Source organism: Oryctolagus cuniculus, chromosome 11 (genome assembly GCF_051225735.1).
Source record: "Oryctolagus cuniculus isolate XC-2025 breed Fujian yellow rabbit chromosome 11, ASM5122573v1, whole genome shotgun sequence".
NCBI classification, from domain to species: Eukaryota; Metazoa; Chordata; class Mammalia; order Lagomorpha; family Leporidae; genus Oryctolagus; species Oryctolagus cuniculus.
In genome coordinates, this window is record NC_142877.1 from 73,148,666 (window position 1) to 73,172,316 (window position 23,651).

The window sequence follows — 23,651 nt, forward strand, 5'->3', positions numbered from 1 at the left end:
GTAAGGAGACTAGGTGTCCAGAGATATGTGTGTGTGTGTGTGTGTGTGTACATGCATACACATGTATTTGTGTATGTGTGTACTCTTCTTGCTTTGTTACTCCCTATTCATTTGACCTTCAGCAAGTAGTTAACCATTTTCTATTTCTGCTAGGCACCTGCCAAGTAGAGAGAAGGATGATGAAGACAAAAAAAGAGTAATAATCCAATGGTAGTCTGTTTAATGGTGTAGATTCTTCCCACTCAGCATTTACATCCCTTTGCAATTTCACTTTGCAGCTCAGGAAGTAAATTCTATTTTCTACCATGAACCACATATAATTGGCATGGACCAATACAGCATTAGAAGTGATGTTGTGTGGGCCGGCACCGCGGCTCAATAGGCTAATCCTCTGCCTAGCGGCACTGGCATACCAGGTTCTAGTCCTGGTCAGGGTGCCGGATTCTGTCCCGGTTGCCCCTCTTCCAGGCCAGCTCTCTGCTATGGCCCAGGAAGGCAGTGGAGGATGGCCCAAGTACTTGGGCCCTGCACCCCATGGGAGACCAGGAGAAGTACCTGGCTCCTGCCTTCGGATCAGCACGGTGCGCCGGCCACAGTGCGCCGCTCGCGGCAGCCATTGGAGGGTGAACCAACAGCAAAGGAAGACCTTTCTCTCTGTCTCTCTCTTACTGTCCACTCTGCCTGTAAAAACAAACAAACAAAAACAAAAAAACAAACAAACAAAAAGAAGTGATGTTGTGTGATTCCAGAGTCTAGGCCTCAAGAGACTTGGAGCTCCCACTTTTGCCTTGTTGTGAGGCTGCCCTAAACCATCCTGAACAGGAAGCTGAGAAAACTTACTGAAGCACGACAGACCATGAAGACGAGAATCTGGATGCCTAGCCTGCAGTCAGCAGTGAGTGCTATTCATGTAACTGGGGCTACTGTCGATCTTTCAATCAGTTGACCCTTGGAGTTGACAGCAGCTGCAAGAGTGAGCCCAGGAGAAAGCAGCAGAGGAACCACCATGCAACCAACAAAATAATGAGGAATTGGAAACCACTATTATTTTAAGCCACTAAGTGTGGGGGGAAGTTTGTTACCCATTGGTGGAAAATGTACGAAAGTACCACCACCCAGGTATATGGACATGCTTAGCACTCACTGTTCTAGCCATTAACCACTGTTTTCTTGTCCTAGATTCCTCTTGGCAGGTACTTTGTAACATTTCTTTATATTTTCTTCATTATCACTAAAAGGAATTCTGATGGAAGGAAAGACACAAGAATGTGCCACTAGCTTTTTGAAAGTGTTTTGTAACAGCTCCAACCCCATTCCCAGTCCCACGCTCCAACCTCAAATCATCATTTGATTGTGGGTCTAGAATACTGTGATTTCTTTATAACTTTCAGTTAGTCATAATGCAGTATCATTTCTAAGCATAAAATCTTATTATTTCAGCTGTTATTCATTCTTATTTAAATTTCTATCTCAAAGGTTGTGATTCTATTATGGATTATATGTGTTTGGGAATAAGAAGAATGGCAGATAATAGTGTCATTAATTAAAAGAGTGAGTAGGAACTAATTATTTGTGGATGAAGAATGCATTCAAAAGCTCATATTTGAGAACTTCGTCAATATACTTTCAGTTCCTGTACAAGAGGGAATTATTACAGGTTCTTATATTTTCTGAAATTTTCTATATTCTTAGCAGGGTGCTAATCTTACATTCAATGATTTTGACTTCCATAGCAGTCAGAACCCTCTATTTTGTTTTCTGTAAAAGCCTATGTATCTTTCTGTTTCCCTCAACACCTTGGCAGATGGTGAATACCTTCAGGACAAACAATTTGGTCATTCATCTCTGCTTTCTAGATAAGAATAGCAATAACAGGTATAATTTCCTAATGCTTTCTAAGTAGCAGGTATGTAATAAGCCCTTTACATGCATTTTCTCTCTCAATTCTTGCAACAGCACTGAGAGGCAAAGGTTCCATTTTATAGAGGAAGAAATCAAGGCTGAGAGAATTTAAGCAACTTTCTCAGGTCATCTAGTTAGTAAGAGGAAGTCAGGGCTTTGACCTTGAAGCCCAGCGTTGTCTATCATTGCATTCTGATCCCTGTTCAGTTCTCCAGAAATTTTTATTGAGTGAGAGAACATTTTACTAAGTCACAAAACTTGGGAAAGCCATCCCTGCCTCCTCTCATTTTATTCTCTTGCATTTTTAAGTGCATGTATGTGGGGATTCAAAGGGAATACAAAGATGAAATGGATAAAAAAGAATGAAATCCTGTTGTTTGTGGCAATATGGATGGAACTGGAGGCCATTATGTTACATGAAACAGTTTAGGCACAGAAAGATAAATACCGCATACTCTCCTTTACATGTGGAAGCTTAAAGAGTTGATCCCATAGAGTCAAAGAGTAGAATATTGCTACCAGAGGCTGGGAAGGGTTGAGAAAAGGAGTGAGAATGGGGAGTGAGAAAAGATTGTATGAGTACAGGGATGCAGTTGGAGAGCAGGAACAACTTCTAATGTTTTGTAGCATTTTAAGGTAATTATGGTTGGTAACATTTGATTGTACATTTCAAAATGACTAATAGGATTTTGAATGTTGCCAATATGTAGAAATGATGGATGTACCAAGTACCCCGATCTGATCATTACATGTTGCATACATGTATTCTAACATCTGATTATAACCCAGAAGTGTGTGCAATCATGTCAAATAAAAGTTTTAAAAATTAAAAATATAAATAATATAAATAAAATATATGAAATGGGAAAAATAGAAGAGAAAAAACAGTGTAGTTAGCTCATGAATGGTAGACATACTAGATAATATAAACACATTAAACATTAGATACACATACATCTCAAAACATTTAGGCAATAAAAATCACGGCCACTGAATAAGACCATCACACTTGGACATGTGCAGAAAATGAATTGTTTGCTAACCAAGTAATCAACAATTCCATACCAATTCAGTCTCTACTAATTCAGTCTACTCAAATTCCAGCATTTCTTTCCATTCTCCTTACTCCATTTGACTTCACTCTGCTCTGCCTCACTTTACTCAGCTTCCCTTCTATTCCATTCTCTTCTATTCCATTCTGCTCCACCCTACTTGACACCACTCTGCTCCACTCCATTCCATTATATTCCATTCCCCTTCCCCTCCACTCCATTTTGCTCAATTCCATGCCATATCTTTCCTCCCCACACCCCTTCTATCCCACAAACCTTTATTTAAGTGCTGGCGATACAAAACTGAATAAGTATAGTCCTTATCCTCCAAAAACTCATATTCAATTTGTCATCACTCAAAAACAGACCACCATAACTCACAGCTCAATTACTCTGTTAATCCCAAATTCTCACAAAGCAGGTGCTGTCTGATAAGGAAACATTTGACACAACGAGATTTTATTTCACACAACTCCAAGCAACTAAGTGGATTGATTCTATTCTCCTCTACACTTTTCTAGATGTCCTCTACTAACGTAGGGTACTTTTCAAAACTCTTTTCCAAGGACAGGCATTTTATTTCTAAATAACTCATTTTTATTCTTCAGTGTCTACTACAGTCATTTATAGCGTACTATTGTAAAGTAAGTGCTCCGGCTAATCAAATAATGATCTAGCAGGGATACCTCCATTGAGGTGTTGGTCATGGAAAGCTGCCATTGTAGAAACTGTCTTTGGAAATACCACAGTTTTTACACATGAGCTTCCAAGGACATAGTCAAGATTTTGCCTAAGCATCAAGAACAATCTGGAACTTTTATAGTTGGCCATATAGTCATTCTGGTGCACAATCTGGGAGCTCATATAAAACATGCAGTAGATTTCACTCCAGGAAAAAGGCTTAAAAAATCTTCAGTACGTTTGCCATGATCCAAGCTCTGGCCCTGGATCACGTGAGCTCTGTAACACACTGCAGGGTTGGCCCAGTGGATGGTGCACCTGCAACAGAGCTCTGCAGCTGGTCAGTCCTGGCTCATTCCAACAAAGCCCAACCACCTCTTGAGTATCTCTGTATTTACAGTGGTCAAACTTGGAAAAAAAAGAGAATACTCTTTTTGCTAAAAGACAACCCTTTAGTCTTCAGGCAAATCTGTTTCCATGGTAGCTTTTGTTGAGTGTGTTTCTTATTTGATAGAGTTAATTTTTCCCAGGTACTGTTATATATAATTAAGCTCAGAGGTAAATGTGTACTTTTGTAAACTGATGTTCAAATGGAAGTTTTGACTGAGGCTCACTCAGCCAAAATGAGGAGGTGCTTCACCAAGAAGCATTCATTTTCAAGACTAAGTGGTGAATTCCTCACTCCCATCAGAGGTTGAAGCATTCTGGAGTTGTATATTTAGGAAGAGCACAGTGCCAGTTCATGATGGCATCCTTAAGTCATAGCTGGCTCCCACTTCCTGTCTTTGCTCCGCATTTCCCAAGCCCAGACAGATCTGAAACCATAATTATCAGGCTACGGGAGATGGATCAAAACCTAAGTGGGGAATAAGGGAATTTGGACATGCTCCTCTTTCCCCACTTGAAGTCCAAAGTGGGTGAAGTGATGGGAGAGGAGAAGTTTACATTTAAGTCAAATTTAGAGTTTGGGTTATTTCCTGGAGTGGATATTTTTGTTAATGAATTGAGAGTGAGTATTGAATTTTAAAGTGACATAAGCAGTGTCCAGAAAAGTAATTAGGGCCTTACTAACTTCTATTCAGAGGCAAGGGAAGAAGTAGGTCACAGGGAAGATTTATAGTAAAGGAAAAGTAGAGGTAAAAATAAAGTCCTGTGAGTTGTTCAATGTACTGGCTCTATTTGTTTTGTGATCAAAAATGAAGTATGTACTCACCAGCTGGGACACCATGTGCAATATTAAATTTTGCACAACACAAAAGGAACTAGAGCACTAAATGGATGTTAAGTCATGTGAAGAGTTTTGATCTTTGACTTCAAATTATTTGGGTTGTTTATTAAGAAAAAATTCTGACCACTGCCAAGTAAATCCTTAACTTTTTTGATTTGTTGTACACTATTATTGCCTAAATGGTGACCTAAAGCTCCAAAAGAAAAGCAAAACCAAAGGGATGAACAACTGAAACAGGAACACTGTTTGAACATGCTCCTGTGAGTGTGGCACCTCTGCTTCTCAGCCATTCGATTTATCTGTCATCTTCACGGGTGGGGAATATCTGGTCCACGGGCAGTACAAGGCCGGAGAAATCATTTGGTCTGATCCTGCCAAGGCAATTGCAGGTTGAACTGGAAAGTCAATAAATCTATAGCTGGATGGTTTTTAAGTTGATAATTTTGTATAGCCTGCAAGTGATGTTACAAATATTAAAATGGCCCTTGGCAGAAAAAAAAAAGGTTCCCCACTCCTGTTAGACCAATGAAGGTTACTTGCAGGCTTGAGGGGATATTGGTGTGGAAATGCTAAATATATATATATTCACCTGGAAAGTACAGTTCTCAATTTCTACTTCCTACTGTCGGACTGTGTGTTAAGATCATGAACCCTGACTATGAATCACAAAATGTGGTTAACCTGTAGGAGTGCAGTTATGCCACAGTGATCTCATCATCTTTGCCTGCAAAAATGCAGAAGTTTTCAATCCATTTGAAAAATTCTTCTCATTATGTAAAATGTTTTCTTATATAATTAGCAGGCAGGACACCAACCACCTAATTCCCTAGTATAGCAGTGGCATTTTTAGCAAAGCAAGTCTTTTCAAGCAATGGATTTTCTGAGACTGTTCTCTGATCACATTCCACACACCCCCTCTTTTTACCTCTTTTGTTGTGCTGGAGAATGGCCGAGTAGTTGACGGAACCCATGATGTGTCTGTAACTCCAGGCATGGGCAGGCTAGGATGATGCCTCAGGCTGCTGCTTTGGCTGTAGTTTTCTGTGGTGTTCCTGATGCGGTGTTCTGGGTGATATGGAACTGCTTTAAAAGTAGTAGGGATCTGAGGAGGAGCTGTGTTTCTAGGGCTCCTCACTGAAACTTCTGCTCCCAGGCCAGCTGAGGCAAAGAAAGGACAGTTGGGAAAATTACTCTCTTGTCTAATGAATTTTTCACATATAAGCAATTTTGCTTACAAAAAAAAAAAAAGACCTCTTCACTAATGGGCATTTAGATAAGTTTCAGATACAAGAAGAAAACAAAGATCCTTCATGTGTACGGCAATGTTCATTTGCCCTATCCAGTTGACCCATCCTTTATCCATCTATCAATTTTATGTGAGAAAGAGACTACTGTGGAAATTGTGCTATCAGGAAAAAGAAATCCAGCTCTGCACAGAAGATAGAATTAAAATTACTCTATATACATTTAGGGTCACTGAACTGGTTTCAGAAGGGTTCATGAATCTCCAAAAGCTTTATGCAAAATTCTGTGACTATGAGCATGTGCACTTCTCCTCTGTGGTATACTGGCATAGTTTTCACCAAATTTTCAAAGGGCATTCAACAAAATACCAGGTTGAAAATCACTGTTATGGACTCAACTTCATCATGAACATGAACAATTTCTTGGAAAGTAATAACATCTCTTTAACCACAGATCCACCTGTTTCTAATTATATGAGCCTGAAATCATTTTATAAGTGACTTGCAAGAGCAAATTGATTTAAAATTTGTGAGCTGATGGGGTTAATTTATAGCTTTGTTTTGCAAGGCTGAATTTCCCATATTTAAAAAATGGTTTATGAATTACATTCACCAAGCCAAAATTTTAAAATGTGCTCGCATTCACTTGAGGAGCTTGCTAACATGCAGATTCTGAGGCAGTAGACACCGTCAGATTCAGCATCTCTAACAAGCTCTCAGGGCATTCTGATGCTCCTGGTCTTTGGGTCCCCTTCTTCTTTGTGGAGCAAGACTCTAGAGCACAATTATATGCTATAACCCAACAAAGCTCTGCGAGTTATGGGACAAGGTGACAGATTTAGAGGTTTCCATCAACTCCATAGATTGTGAGTTTTCTACACCTTAAAAACTCATGACATCTTAATGAATTGGGTGACAATAATTTTGAATAGTTTCTGGCTTGAAGACCAGCAGAGCAGATTTTATATTTTCACCATTCCTTTATTTGTTCAATCATGCAAATAGCTATTTATTAAGCATTTAGTGTGTGCTAGGTGGGGATTCCTTAAAAAAGCAATTAATGATAACATTTTTCCCTGTTCTGATCTGCTTTGCTTTTGAGCCTTATTCCTTTTCATGTGGATTTCAACTGACTGATGTATTTTATATGATGTAAAACAGAAGGTTAAGGTACAGAATAAGGAACAAGACAGAAAGGTGCTTTTATAATTTATCAAAATATAAATATAGTAGTTCTCCTAAAAGTTAAGAAACTAGTCGCAAGGCTTAGTATCCTGGCACAGTGGATTAACCTGCTGCCTGAAATGCTGGCATTCTCTATGGCCACCAATTCAAGGGCTAGTTGCTCCTTTTCCAATCCAGCTCCCTGTAAATGTGCCCGGGAAATCAACAGAAGATGGTCCAATTCCTGGGGTCCCTGCAATTGAGTAAGATACCAAGATGGAGTTCCAGGCTCCTAGCTTTAGCCTGGTATCTTTAAAAGGTAATTAAAAAAATAGTCATGGCTATTAAAAATCTTTTGGGATGTAGAGGTCTGTACAAAATACCTTCTAGGTAAGATTGACAGATTAAGCAAGTAAGAATATGTGATGTGATAATTTCAGATAAACAATACATTCTAGTATAATTAAGTATATTATTATATCTCAAATATGCAAAGGTGTACATTATATTGTTTGTTAGGTCTGTAAATGTAAATGGGTTTGTATATATTTTCTGGAAATCCTACTTGTACATCTATCTATTAGGTATAAGCTTTGAGAAATTTCTGGGCATTCCCTTTAGTTTCTGCTTGCTTTTGTCCTTCCAGATCTTGTGCCATGGTCACTGCCTTTGTGCTTGGGTTAGCCCCACTGGACACACATCAGGAGATTGTCATGTAGAAAGTCTGCAAGGATAAACAAACTCAACCATACCATTAGTGTGATTCTTTACAACAGTCTTAGTTTTGTAGTCTTGACTGAGTTAGGAGCTTGAATGTGACATTTGTCCATTGTAGGTATATAAAAATGTCTGTATGTGGAAATCAGCACTTTGGTCATTTCGTGCTTTGGTCAATGCTGACCCTCTGTGTTGACTGTTGCCTGTGACAATTTTAGCTCTTAGACCCTCAAAAAATTTTAATGATGGGGTTAGGATAAAAACAAGCTTTCAGACACCTACCATGCAATTACATGTCTTAGTATGTCAGCCTTTTCCAATATGGAGCAGTTGGTGAGTTCTTATCCCAAGAACTTTTAAAAAATAATTTGATTTACAAAATTAATTTGGTAAATGAAACTAGGCCTTTCAAAATTAGATAAATGATGAAAACACTCTTGAAATTTCTTCTGCAAGTAACAGAGTTCATTACAACAGCATGTAACTTTAGACTATCTTGTGGAAAAAATGTTGGTCTCCTTTGATTGTCTTTAATTAACCTTCTAAACATATTTTTAAAATACCTCAAACCAAACAAGTCCATTTTTCCTTTCTAGGCCACCAGCTTTTTTTTCCAAAGAAAGAAGTGATGGAATATCCAGGTCCAGCACCCCTTCATTTTGGGTCTATGTTTTTAACTTGTGCTATTTAAGAAGGGAGAAAGAAGTTTTAGCTTTAACAGTCAACTTCCAAGTTTACTGAATTTTTTAAAAAAGATTTATTTGAAGGGGACAGTGACCAAGCACACACATGTGTGACAGAGGGAGACAGAGAGAGGAGAGAGGGAGGGATGGAGGGAGGGAAGGATAGAGGGAGGAAGGGAGAGAAGGAGAGAGGGAGATCTTCCATCTACTGGTTTACTCTACAAATGACTGCAATGGCTGGGACGCTGGTCCAGGCAGAAGCTAGGAGCCTGGAGCTCCAACTAGGTCTCCCATGTGGGTGGCAGGGGCACAAGCACTTGATCCACCCTCTTCTGCATTCCCAGTCACATTAGCAGGGAGCTGGATTGGAAGTGGAGCAGCTGAGACTCCAACTGGAGCTCTGATATGGGAATGCCACACCAGCATTGCACACAGCAGCTTACCTCATTTTACTACAATGCCAGAACCATTGCTTGAATTTTAAAGCAGCAGGTGGCAAACAACCACTTTTGGGGTTTGTTAGAACACTGTATCCTTACCCCACACCTAGAAACTATTTTGGTAGATTTGGTGTGGGACCCAGAACCTGAATTTCTAACAAGTTTTTCTCAGGTCATTCTAATACATCTCAAAGTATATGATTTTACTCATATACATACTATGAGACAAAGGAATTCTAATAATTTCTTATGTGGATATTTTAAGATCATAAAAATGAGAGGCAAGAAAATCTATCATACAAATATATAAGGTGATCAAAATCACTTTTTATTTCCTGACCCGCTTTTGAAACTAGCACTATGAAATTAATTAAAAATAGTCGATCTTTGGATGTTTTGGTATCTATGAATTCTCCTGACATTCTTTCAAACTATATATACATTTCACAGTTCATGAAAGAGCTGTGTTTTTGACAAATACAAGGAAAAGTTCTTACACAATGGAACAATATGTTAAGGCTATTTTTAAAAGTTTTATTGTACCATTGCTACTACATTGTTTCTACATTATAACGTGATTCCTCTTGGAACACAGTTCAAGGTAAAGTGGACTATTTTGCATCCAGTGTACTGGATGCACAAAGTTTTAGCATATAAGTTGAAAACAGCTCTTTTCATGAGGCAATGTCACCTATAAAATGATTTGGAATGATTATATCATATCAAGACTAATATATTTTTAAAAGAGTGATGAATATTTTAAGTTTATTAATTAATCTACGGCTGACTTGGAAATAATCTATTCGTGAAAGTAGATTTTTTAAAAAGTAGAATTTTTGTATGACAGTAGACTGCACAAATTTGTTATTTTTCTTTCTTTAAATGGCACAAATAACTTTTAAGCACATTGAAGACAGAATAACTTGAATAAAACTAATTTCAAATTAGAAAAATTTAACCGCATTGATATTTTCTGTTCTATAGGAAGATGCCACATGTAACGTGCATTTAAAAAAAATCACCAGGGCAAGCACTGTGGCACAGCGGGTTAACACCCTGGCCTGTAGTGCTGTCATCTCAAATAGGCGCGGGTTTGAGACCCAGCTGCTCCACTTTCGATCCAGCTCTCTGTTATGGCCTGGGAAAGCAGTAGAAGATGGCCCAAGCCCTTGGACTCCTGCACCCGCATGGGAGACCCAGAAGAAGCTCCTGACTCCTGGCTTTGGATCGGTGCAGCTCCGGCTGTTGCAGCAAATTGGGGAGTGAACCATCAGATGGAAGACCTCTATTTCTCTCTCTCTCTCTCTCTCTCTCTGCCTCTCTGCCTCTCTGCCTCTCTTCTCTCTAACTCTGACTTTCAAATAAATAAATAAATATATCTTTTTTAAAAAAAGTCATCCGGAAAAGAAACAAAGCAAGATACTTTACAGAAAAAGATCACACACACACACACACACACACACACACAAGATAAGGCTAGAATAAAAGTAAAGTAAGGGGTTGGAAGCCTTTGGGGTAATGATTAAAATGCTGCCTGGGACATCTGCATCCCATATCAGAATGCCTGGGTTCAAGTTCTGGCTTTGTTCCTGCTCCAGCTTTCTGTTAATGGATACCCAGGGCTCAATGAGTCAGGTCCCTGTCACCCATGTTTGAGACCTGGATTGATTTTCTGTCTCCCGACTTCAGCCATGGTGGAAAATTGGGGGCACGGACCAATAGATAGGATCTCTCTCTGTCTCAAATAACAATAATGACAAAAGATAAAGTGAAGGGTGGGAATTATAATTAAACAATTATTTGAAATGGTAGAAAGATGAACATTTTGGAAAATGTAGTAATACGGAGGAAATAAACAGTAAATTACTTTAAAAAGACAAGATTAGAAATAAAGTAATATGATTGAGTAGACATTGATATCAACACATAGCATAGCAAAACATCAAATCGTAGCATTGTAAAAATTTGGATTACAAAATGAAAGATTACATAAAAAACACTTTTAATAGCCAATTACTATTCATTTACTGTACTATGGGTTACATTATAAATATTATCAGGTTTTATACTAGTAGCCTATGTTTTCTTTTAGGCTGAGATGATGGAGTCAAAGGAAAACTAAGAATGACTTAGTTGCTCAGAGATGTCAGGCTCACCCAGGTGCACACTGAGCATGCTCAGCAGGAGGGAGTGGGGAGAGCAAGTGAATAACTCGGCACGCCAAGGACTGACCTGTCCATTAGAGACGGAGCCCACAGTGTTAAGGACCTGAGAAATTTTTAGAACTCACAAAATTTAATTTCTCTGAGAAGGGAAGAAATAAACCTTTGGGGTCGAGGAAAATTCATTGAATTTTTCACATATCAGGAAAATGAGAATTCTAGGATCCATGAAAAAATATATTAAATTATCTTAGTTCTTCTTTTTTTTTTTTTTTTAATGAAGGATGGTGCCCATAGAGACAAAACAACCTAGGAGCCATAGAATATGTAGCCCTCTGCCTGCCCTAGCAATTTCACTGATACATCACAGACTGGACATTGTTATGGGACTCTGGATGCTTTATCAGCCATTTTAAAAGATTATATAAACCATATATCAATAATAACTGCTCATATTACTTTCAGTGAGTATATGAAAAATGGTCCTGTAAAGGGTCTGTGTTGTTATAATGAATCAAGGAGAAAAAAATCCCTAAAGTGGCAGACAGTGTGGTCAAGGTAGGATCTGTAGATAAAAAAGCCATTTTCTGTTTTGTCCCTTCCTTTCCACCAAACTCTCTTCACAAGCACTTCTGCCAGCCACTGAAACATCTAACTTCTAGAACTTCTTCTCCCCACAATGTATGTGATTGTGTATCTTTTATAATGTTTCTGCATTTTATTCCCTCACCCAAATGACTACAATTACGCAATTCCTTTAACCAGTATTTATATCTAAGCTGCAAACAATATGGTTTTCTCTGACAGTAAAGTCTCTTTTAGTGGCTTCACCAGCTCAGCTGTATCAAGGACCCTTGATAATTTGCCTACCCTCAGAGAAATATGGGATTTGAATGCATGAATCTATAGTAGGTGCAGAATCAATAAAAATAGTTGGTTGCTGCATCTTTTATTAATGTTACTTATTATACATATGAAACTTCTTTTTATTTGGGAGGTAGAGTTACAGTGAGAGGAAGAGAAAGAGAGAAAGGTCTTCCTTCCGTTGGTTCACTCTCCAGATGGCTGCAACAGCTGGAACTGCGCCAATCCAAAGCCAGGAGCCAGGTGCTTTTTCCCTGTCTCCCACGTGGGTGCAGGGGTCCAAGGACTTGGGACATCCTCTACTGCTTTTCCAGGCCTCGACAGAAAGCTGGATTGAAAGAGGAGCAGCTGAGACTAGAACCCAGAGCCCATGTGGGATGCCGGCGCCACAGGCAGAGGATTAACCTACTGTGCCACAGCGCTGGCCCTATTTTTTTTTTTATTTAAAGATTTATTTATTTGAAAGAGTTACACAGAAAGAAGGAGAGGCAGAGAGAGAGGTAGAGAGAGAGAGGCAGAGAGAGAGAGATCCTCCATCTACTGGTTCACTCCTCAATTGGCTGCAACGGCCAGAGCTGCGCTGATTCAACAAACCAAGGAGCCAGGAGCTTCCTCTGGGTCTCCCATGCGGGTGCAAGGGCCCAAGGACTTTTGCCACCTTCTGCTGCTTCTCCAAGTCATAGCAGAGAGCTGGATCAGAAGCAGAGCAGCTAGGTCTTGAACCAGCGCCCATATGGGATGCTGGCACTGCAGGTGGTGGCTTTACCGCTAATCCACTGTGCTGGCCCCCGTGTGAAACTTCTAAGCAAAAGTTCCAAGTTTAGACAATCATCTAGTTTTTTACAAATTTAAGAGGACTTGGCATCCCTTGGAAAACATTCAAACCACGGATGGAATTTTGCACTCTTTACCTTGAAATCCTAGAACTACATAGACATAGTGTATCTTTCAATAGATATATGATGGTGTTGTTGAAGCTAGTTTCAAGAAGTGAGCATTTTGAGGCTGGCAATGTGGTATGCTGGCATCTCGTATGGACTCATGTTCACTTCTTGGCTGCTCCACTTCCATTCCAGTTCCCTGCTAAGTGCCTGAGAAAAAGCAGAAAATGGCTCAAGTGTTTGGGCTCCTGCCACTTACATGGGAGATGGAAGAAGCTCCTGACCTTGGCTTCAACCTGGCCCAGCTCTGACCACTGTGATCATCTGGGAAGTGAACCAGCAGATGGGAGATCTCTCTTTTTCTGTCTCTCCTCTTCTGTAACTGACTTTCAAATAAATAAATAAATAAATCTTTAAAAAAAGATGTGAACATTTTAATTTTTCCTTATCAAGGATTATTTGTTTAGATCTTCTTGCAAACCAGGTATTTTCTTTAAGTTTTCTCACTTGTCATATACATATGAAGGTCAAGAGATGAGTTGTTGTTCCTATCAGGTAGATTCATAAAATTTTAATAACTGGGGTACTAACAACCTTTGCTGTGTGTGACGCCAAGATTCATCCCTACCTGAATGACACAACTGGAAGCATGACTTGAAGGCTTTAAAAGCTATACTTGGATTGGGTAGAACACAAAGGCAATGTGCATGATTTCAATAGTAACATGCCTTAAAGGAGATTTGAAAGCACTGTTACTCCTCTGTTGTTCTCTATAATTATACTCAACACTTTCTAGAAGTTGACATGTTTATTAATTTAATCAGGATTTGCTGAGCATGGGTGACTAGATTAGCACAAAAGGAGATATGGTTCTGTGTATCTGCAGTTTTACTTTTTCAGATTCTAGTTACTCACTGATGACTGTAGTCTGAAAACATCAAATGGAAAATTCACAATTTTTTAATTATTTGCCTTTTGGAGCAGTATGATAATATCTCACACCATCCCGCCAGGGGCAGTCAACCTTTTGTCTAATGTATTCACTATGTCTCCATCAGTCATTTAGTAGCCATCGGGATTATCAGATCCACCATCATGATACTGCAGTACTTGTGATCAAGTAACCATTATTTTACTTATTAATGACCCCAAAGCACAAGAATAGTGATGCTGGCAATTTGAATGTGACAAAGAAAAGCTGTAAAGTGCTTTCCCATCAGCTAAAAGTCAGAAGTATACTAAGATGTTTTGAGAGAGAGAGAGAGAGAGAGAACGCGAATGAGTACATTAGTGTAACTATTATTATAGTATAGTCATAATTGTTCTATTTTGGTTTTGGTTATTTTTGTTGATGTCTTCCTGTGCTAATTTATAAATTACATGGTCTCATATGTATAGGATTGGGTATTAAGTGTGGTTTCAGGCTTCCATGAGGGAGTTTCGGAGTAGGTAAAAGGGAAATAATGTATAAGGCCTCTTAAGGTATGATCCCTATTCTCAATAGGCTTATAGCACAGCAATATATTCTTCTATTGTTCCCCAGTATCTCTTATACTAAACAAAACACCTGCTTATAGGGAAATGACCTTTTCAATATAATGTCTAGTAAATTTTCCTTGAATGTGTTAAAGTACAAGTACACCCCAAAATGTAAGCCTTTATAGATTTCCTTTAACTTACAGGGTTAAGCTATGCATGAAGCCTTTCATTTTTGAGTGCTATATTTTCAGAGTTTGTAAATCAGAGATTTGGGCCTCAGAGTGAATTTTTGTACTCTTATATAAAATGCTCTTTAAAAAAGGTAAAATAGGAAAGCATATAAAAATTCAACGATCTTAGATAGTTTTCATTTTATTATTGTTGAATGCCTGTGTGAATTTGTAGAATGAATGCTTCTAGATATTTGGATGTTTGACTTCTGAATGAAAAAATATGTAAGTTTACTTCAAAAAGCTCTTGGGAAGATGCAGTTAAAAGATGTTTATTTTGGTTCATAAAAATTTGAAATACATGCATAGTTTCTTGAACCACAGCATTTTCCATGAACTTTTTGAAGATTTCTCACATGAAACAAATAGTGGTTCAATTTTCAGCCAGAGAAGTTGAATATTATATTGAATATAATGCTTTTCTTATCACTATTATGATTCAGAATGATAGCTGTAAGACTATCATTTTAAAAAATTTGACTAAAAATACCTTTTTTTTTAAGAGTCTATCTGCAAGGGAGAGAATACACTGTGTCAAATAAAGCAATGTAGCATACTCTTTAATGCTACAATTCTCAGTTCCATCTTTAGTTTGGATCCACACAATCCACATATTCTACACTATTAAACTCTAATTTGTTCCCTTAAATTCTATTCTATTCTATTGGTCCCACTAAATGGTTGTTTATAAGGAGTTTTAAAGAAATATAAGCTGAAAGAAAAAAAAATTAAGGACATTCTTGTCCTTGGTATAGATTCTCATCTCAAAAGACTTCACAGTAATTTTTAAATTGACTTCTATTCTACTTTGAAGTCTTCTCAATTCAACCTGTAATATAGGTACCCTGAGTTATGGACATGAAGAAAACATTTAGATTAGTGAAAATGAAGATAGCTAAATTAGTGGGCACTCAAATGATTGTTTAAAAAAAGTATGCAATTTAGGGCCCAGCACTGTGGCGTAGTCAGTTAAGCTGCCATCTGTAGTGCCGGCATCCCATATGGGCACTGGTTTGAGTCCTGGCTGCTCCATTTTTGATCCAGCTCTGCTAATGCACCTGGGAAAGCAGCAGAAATTAGCCCAAGTCCTTGGACCCCTGCACTCATGTGGGAGACCCAAATGAGGTTCCTGGCTCCTGGCTTCAGTCTGGCCCAGCCTTAGCCATTGTGGCCATTTGGGGAATGAATCAGAAGATGGGAGACTTTTTATTTATTTATTTGACAGGTAGAGTTATAGACAGTGAGATAGATAGATAGATAGAGAGAGAGAGAGAGAGAGGTCTTCCTTTCGTTGGTTTACTCCCCAAATGGCCACTACAGCTGGCGCTGCACCAATCTGAAGCCAGGAGCCAGGTGCTTCCTCCTGGTCTCCCACGTGGGTGCAGGGGCCGAAGCACTTGGGCCATCCTCCACTGCCCTCTTGGGCCACAGCTGAGAGCTGGACTGGAAGAAGAGCAACCGGGACTAGAACCCGGTGTCCATATGGGATGCCGATGCCGCAGGTGGAGGATTAACCAAGTGAGCCACGGCGCTGGCCCCAGATGGGAGACTTCTCATTCTCTGCCTCTCTCTCTGTAACTCTACCTTTCAAATAAAAAAATAAAAAAATATGCAATTCATATATATCCTTGAAAAATTTTTAAAGAACAGATGCTTAATGTGACATATTGGCAAGGATATCCACTGGAGAGAGAAGTGCTCTTAAAATTTATACTGTATGGTAATTACTTACTTGCTTATCTAAATTCCTTGTTACCCTAAGGAATAAGACATAATTAGTGATTTCAAACATGGCTGCACATTAGAGTCCCCTAGGAAGGATTTTAGAAACACAGCGCCTGATTTAATTGGTCTACAGCATGAATCCTAGGCATTTGGATTACTTAAAAGCTATCGTGTGAGTCTAATATGCAGCCCTGCCATAGAATCACTGGTATAGCGTACTTCACTAACTAGTATGAACTCTGCCACAAGTGGGTGTTATATAAATATTACTTGGGTACTTGGATGAAATTATAAATAGTTCCTTTGTGAAACAAATATGAAACATGATTCAGAGTTTTACCTTTGTAGATATGCTGTCTGTTACTAGAGACTGTGTTAAAAAATTAACATCTTATTGATGAACAGCATGCATGTTTGTGCTGCTTTAGGTTATAGTATTTAGTTATCAATTATTTACAAGTGGGCTTTTGGAATTGTTGCAAACATATCTTGCATTTCAATTTTTATGGTAGCTTTTTTTTTTTTTTGCAAATCAGTGAGCTTTCATGCTATGAGTGTACATACATCATTCTTAATCTTTAGCCACTGATGAATTTAAGATGGAGTATAAAATGTGTTTATTAGAATCATGTTAAGATAAAAGTATGTATCAAACTTGTACTTGTTTAGATACAAGATTTTTTTGCCACAAAGTTTGCAAATGTTAACTCTTCTGCTTTTTTCTAGAAATTATTTTTTTGCAACATACAATATCAGGTGTGTTTTGGATATAACATGTCCAGTACTTAATTGCAAATGGTCTACTTTATGCACTTTACTTTTGAATGAAGTCATCATTGGGCATATTTTTGTTTGATGGTCAAAGGAAATAGTTTTCCCATGAATTACTTCTGTCGTGATTAACCCTCTAGTGAATCGATATCCACTTTTTTAAAGTTTCCAATTAAATAATCTTTTGTTAAATAAAGTTTAACTGGCACTTGAAGATGAACCTCTCTTTCTATACATAACAGTATAACTATATTCTCTAGTAAATTTAGATATTTAATTGACTTTTACATTTTTATCTTCTCTATCAATGATAATAGGGAATATAACCCTCAATTTCCATTATAGAGGAGCCCACTGCATTTTATTGGCATGTAATTAAAATGCCTGTTTAATTTCTTTTTTTTTTTTTTTTTTGAGGCAGAGTGGACAGTGAGAGAGAGAGAGAGAGACAGAAAGGTCTTCCTTTTACCCGTTGGTTCTCCCTCCAATGGCCGCTGCGGCCAGTGCGCTATGGCTGGCGCACTGCGCTGATCCGAAGCCAGGAGCCAGGTGCTTCCTCCTGGTCTCCCATGTGGGTGCAGGGCCCACGGACTTGGGCCATCCTCCACTGCACTCCCGGGCCACAGCAGAGAGCTGGCCTGAAAGAGGGGCAACCGGGACAGAATCCGGTGCCCTGAGCGGGACTAGAACCCGGTGTGCTGGCGCCACAGGCGGAGGATTGGCCTATTGAGCCACAGCGCTGGCTACCTGTTTAATTTCTGAAAGACTGACAGAAAATTGTCTAAAGATTAGCACAGTGGAAAGATATCAATCTCAAACATCTACACACAAGAAAAAGATCTAAGGTTATAGTGAACATTAATCTGAAGATGAAATTATGGATCTAAATTATCCAGGGAGCTTTAAAAAACACATCAAATAGTATGTGCAAATCTGGATTTCCTGAAACAGAATCTTAGAAGTAATTATTGAGGAAGAGATGATGGGGAGTAATCCTGGGAATTTATGTTTCTAATAGACCCTCCCGTTGCTCCTCTAGGCGATGCTCGGGCAACTGGTATAATGGGAGCCACTGGTATAATGGCATGTTCATGAGAAAGAGTTAAGGAATAGAGTTCTCATCACAACTCTGCTACTAACTTATCTGCAAGAATTGACTTAACCTTGACTAACTTCAGCCCTTTTAGTGAGGCACTTCATTTGTAGATACTCTCTCCAGTGATCTGTAGGGTCTATTTGTGATTCTGTTAGTTTATCTATCACAACTTCCTCAAGCAAATCTCCAATCAAAGAGTAAACTTGCAATAAAATGATTAACTGAAAGATCAAACTGCATGTATATTCCAGAGACAAAAATTCCTAGTTTAGCACTGAAACATGTGCTGTTTGTACATCAACATATTAGTGTTTCTACGTGTTCATATTTGAATCCATTAAAGCCAACTAAGAATCTGTTGCTGGTCAACAAGTTAGAAAAATCTGTGGGTGCTCATTTGACTTTTACCATTTCCAAAGTATGTTAACTTCAAATGAAATCTGCCCTCAAACATCAATACAAGAGGTTTTCAAAAGTACAATTTATGGTCTTTCTGGGAAAAAGCAGTTTTGATGTTTTAAAATGAAAGTTCATGGAGAATGTGTATCATAAATAAATTATGCATGGATTTCAAGATTTTGGCACCAATCTAAACATATCTTTTAATTTCATTGTCCACAAACTTTAAGTATCCTTGTATCTGTGATGATGTATTCCCTACCATCAGAGAATAGAAATGTCAAACAATTTCCTGATTATTGACTTTTGTCATTACATACGTCTGTTCTGTGTATATGCTTGGACATAGGTGCTCACATCTAGGAGTACTTAATCATAGTGTCTGTCATAAAGAGAAGATCAAGAAATACTGGTTGGATTAACAAAAGCATCAAGAGAAGAAAGGAAGAGTGGGTGATAGAGTAAAGTTTGGTTTGTTTTCATGAGAGTTCCATCATTGGGCACCACACAATCCACTTTCATCAGCTTAGGAGTCTTCCATAGGAAATATGTTAGGGCATGTGGACCATCCATGAATGTGTACAAATAAGATATTTAGCAGAAGGACTTTGCAGAATGGGTTCTGGAAGGAATCGCTCACCTTTTTTCAAGCAGAGGCTTCCATTGACCAATTTCCCCTCTGTGTTGACATCTATTTTCATCCAACTATGGAGATATTTCTTGCCCTTCTTGACCACTACCCTGGGGCCTTGTTTCTTGAGAAAGAAAGAGGCGTTTTCCATCTCAAGGTACCCTTCCTGATCGTAGCAGGTCCAGTGGGGTGCCTGGGAGCAGAGGGTGACGATGGCTGTTCTAGAGGGGCCACCAGAGGCACTGGAGATGCCCAGGCACCGCGCAGATTTGACGTGAAGGAGCTTCCCATCCTCAGTCCACTGCCACTGCTGGTTCTGGCTGGTCCCATTGCATGAGCCCACGACCACTTTCTGATTTATGAAAAGGCACTGTTGTTTCTGCACATGGACAATCTGAAACCCCTCTGAAAGATGAAAAGCTCATCAAATACTGTATAGTAAATTCTAAGATCCACTGAAAAACAAAACACCCTATCCACAAGTCATCTAACTGAACATCCTAGGTTCACTTAGATTTGCCATGGCTGTCATTCCAATTGAGTATTCCCAGAGAGTAACACATGTGACTGAAAATCCCAAAGCTGACAATGTAAAATGCCAAAATGTCACACTTTAACTCTCCCTTCCCTTTTTAATTTTTTAACCTTTCTTATGATTTAATGAAGAAAGCATACCTTCCTTGAAAAAATGAAAGGAAGCTTGGAAAAATAAAACCATCCAAAGAATATGGCTTTCCTTTGGAAAAGCAAAGACAGTCAAATACTGTGTGATTTTTCTATTTTAACCCAATTAGTTAAATATGCTAATTACAAAAAGCTGAATTCCCCCTTTAACCATTTGATTCTCTCCGTATCACCTTCTTCCCTATTGCAAAAACAAACCAAAAAAATCAAACTCTTTCCAATCCTTAAATTCACATCACAATAAATATTTGTATATGAAGGGCATAGTATGGACTTTTTTTTTAAATTGGATATATTTATTTTAAAGCACCTTCTCATTATTCCAAGCACACCATTCTATCTAACAAACAACCAATGAAAATGTTGGTTATCACAAACTAAGTTTCTCATTGTTCTGGAGAGAAGCATTTGTTTTGTGACAGTGTCTACAACTTTTCCCTCAAACACTAACAAATTCTTTAAAAATCAGCATTTCATGATGTAAGCAAACCAACTGTTAAATATCAGCATTAAAAGATGAGATATGCAGCCTCAGAAACCATTTTCAATGAGCTTTTACTTAAATTGCCCAACTTTCCACAGAAATATCCATTCCTTCCAAATAAAACACAATTCCTGCCCCCTTTAATCATATTTCTTACATTTTCTTTAAGACAAAAGAAAACAAAACTATAACTTGACTGGGAAAAAAGCATGCAGCGTGTTACAGGCTGTTAACAAAAATCACAAGAACTTTCTCCTCAGAGTTCTTTCTGCTATCATGGTGCCACTTCAGGGGCTGCCCAGGGCACTTTGGAGGGACACAAGCAGAGCGTTATTTTCTTCAGGAGAGAAATCTAAACAATCTGGGCACAGCTGGCCCCTTGGATTCCCCCATCTCATCGTCTTTGGCTAAACTGTCATGGAGAGCTGGTTCCATGTCTGCCTTTTTCTAGACACTTTTCTAAGGCCAGGGACTCCTCTGCCAGACCTGGGAGAAATACCTCAGGAAACTGAGGCAGAGCCACTCACCCAAGTTCCCGAAGATCAAGCAGCTAAGAATCGCCATGTAAAATTCAGCCTCCATTTTCCACTTAACAACGGTTCATGCTTCGCTTGGGGGGAAAAAAAATTCTCCCAGATAAGAGAAGCAAAGGCTAGGAAGGAAATGTGCCTTCATGGTGGGGGAAAAGTCAGTGACGAGCACTTCCTCCAATTGAATTGTTTGGGGAAGTTTTACACCAGTGTCCTTTTGTCTGTTTCCTTAGAAAGAAGGGATTAGCAACAAAGCTCTCTCTTGCTCTCTCTCTTTTAAAACACAGATCTAGCCTCCAGGAGCAGAATCAACCTCATAAAATCTTCACCTGCCTATCTGCTTGGCACGTGACTACTCCTTAACCTCGACAGGGGAAAAGGGAGTTGCAATCATGGGTAATTGGATGTTCCTAAACATCTCTCCAGGTGATGCGACTCTGCTGAAAGAACACCAACCATGTAATTTATGAGGGTCTATGACAAGTGATAGAGACAGAAACATGTACTCTTTGTGTAATGATATGCTGGGAGTCTGTCAAGGAGAACCACATAATGATGGCACTTGGAGATCATTGTCTCCCAAGAGATGACAATATTACATTTTGAGGAGATGGGACGATGCAGAGACCAAAATTAAACCCATCGCATTCTCTACTTTAGGCTTCCCCAAACCAATGATGGCTTCTTTTCAAATAAGGGAGGAAGAAAAAAAAGAATACGCTTTAGTCCATATTTAGTATTAAGAGTAGTTTATTGGCAGTATCAAAGAAAGTCAACATTGTTGCAATAAAAATTCATACTTGAGCAGAACATCTAGTGTTTGCTGAGTGTAGTTGTTTGAACTTTGTATCTGGAGGATTAAAACCTTTCAGAAACTTAAGGACATACATGGCAGTGTCCTTAGGAAGAACTTCTGGAAATGGGACAGATTGCATCATTCCCAAAGGCACCTGCCTTTGACTGGGAGAGAGAGTCCAGGTAGAGAGCATATTCAAAAACCTCTTCTTAGTAAAAGAGAGACAAGTATTTAAAATTCTTGATACTTCATAGTTGTTACAAATTTGTGTTTCTCTTTAAAGTAAAATGCCTCATGATGTAGAAATACATTGGATCGAGTTCTGGAGCAGGAGCTACCTCTATGCTCACTAATAGATAGTAAATACATATATATCCAATGACAATCATTGTGCTCTGTAGTTGACAGGAGGTACTGTAAATACACATGTAGTAGGTAATAATATCAAGACATATTTCCATATAAAATAGTTACTGCTTTTGATTTCTTTTTTCAAAAACAAAACTTACTTTTTAAAAATCCATTATGAATCACTTGCAACTTCAGCAGCAAGATTCTGGTAACTGAGAAAGGTAATAGCACTTAAAACAGGAACAGTTTAACAGTTTAGCTGACAGTCCATTCACAAGACAGATTTTGCAAACATTAAAGCATCTAAACACACAATAATAATTAATAATAATTTCTTCAGCAGCTCTTCCAGTCATCACCTGATGACATGGATCACTGGATATTACATACATACATTCTGTGTGGCAGATAGTCACAGACAAAACAAGATCTGCCTTAGGCTGTGTGAGAAATAGCTCATACCTCCATCAGCATAGGACCTTCAGAAAAACTTGAGGGATGCTTACAGATACATTCGCATACATAAAGGGCTGGCAATCTTGAACATGTTGCCAAGTCTTCCATAATCCTGAGCTCTGGCTTCAGAGCTTAGCTTTCCTTCCACTGCAGGAAACTCCTTTCAGTAAGTTGATTAATCACCCTGGGAGACTGGTGGTCTGTTAAGTCTTCAGTGACTCACTGGACAGTTTCTGCTGAAAGTCTGCTCTCGTACAGGCACAGAGCATGGTGCACAAATTCATACTGCTCACTGGTTTGGACCATTCCACCCCTGCAAGGAAGAGATAATAAAAATAAGCCTGTTTTGCTAACATCCTAGAATCTCAAGTAACATAGATTGTATTCAAGATACGATGTTATTTCAAGGACACACAGAAAAGCTGACCTAAAGATTCTTTTGTTCTCCCTCTTACCTGTATCTAAATGTCTCAATTAGTGAACTGAATACATATAAAACACTAGTATGTTAATAAATATAAAGGTTTTAACACCATGCCTGGTACATACTAGGCACTTGATGAATTGTGCCGGGGTACCATTACTGGGGAGGTGATAAAAAAATAGCCTAATGGTTAAAACTTGGGGTTTGTAACCAGCCAGGCTGAGTTTAAATATCTACTTTGTCAGTTCTCAGCTGTGTGATCTTGGGAAAGTTCCTGAAGAACCTCTGTGACTCTGTTTCCTCTTTTGGCAAAGCAGGAAAGAACAGGAACAGTGACTACTTTGTAAGGTTGTTGTGAGGCTTAAAGGAACTCAATGTAACTGGAGTATTAATATTACTGCTTAGGTGCCTTGTCATGTAACTTATGCTTATACATTTGTAATAAAGTTGATTGAAGTAGGTTATCCAAACAAAACTGTGCTGTAATATGTGGCTTTCTACAAGGATAAAGAAAGTCCATCCTGAAATGGCCTATGGAAACAGAGGCCTTTGGGTGTGATGGGTATCCAAACACAAT

The 23,651-nt window shown here is 38.7% G+C and overlaps 2 protein-coding genes across 7 annotated transcripts in view; both read right to left on the minus strand.

The window, feature by feature from the left end:
* The window catches only part of PTPRB (protein tyrosine phosphatase receptor type B), a 141,697-nt gene extending 120,308 nt beyond the window's left edge, over nt 1-21,389 (minus strand). The window contains exons 1-3 of one of the 2 annotated variants that reach the window (XM_008256785.5): nt 21,045-21,386; nt 19,359-19,754; nt 5,789-6,021 (exon numbers count right to left, since the gene is read on the minus strand). In XM_008256785.5, coding sequence (XP_008255007.4) covers nt 5,789-6,021; nt 19,359-19,754; nt 21,045-21,099 — 684 coding nt within the window. In that variant the 5' untranslated portion in view covers nt 21,100-21,386. Of the gene's footprint in view, nt 1-5,788; nt 6,022-19,358; nt 19,755-21,044 lie in introns of both variants that reach the window. The other variant, XM_089308686.1, reaches the window with a different exon arrangement.
* Nucleotides 21,390-21,779: 390 nt separating this feature from the next.
* PTPRR (protein tyrosine phosphatase receptor type R) overlaps nt 21,780-23,651 on the minus strand; it is a 287,862-nt gene continuing 285,990 nt past the window's right edge. For all 5 annotated transcript variants that reach the window (XM_089308692.1, XM_008256786.5, XM_051845666.3 and 2 more), the window contains one exon: nt 21,780-22,963. In XM_089308692.1, the coding sequence (XP_089164818.1) occupies nt 22,870-22,963 (94 nt within the window). In that variant the 3' untranslated portion in view covers nt 21,780-22,869. The remainder of the gene's footprint in view (nt 22,964-23,651) is intronic.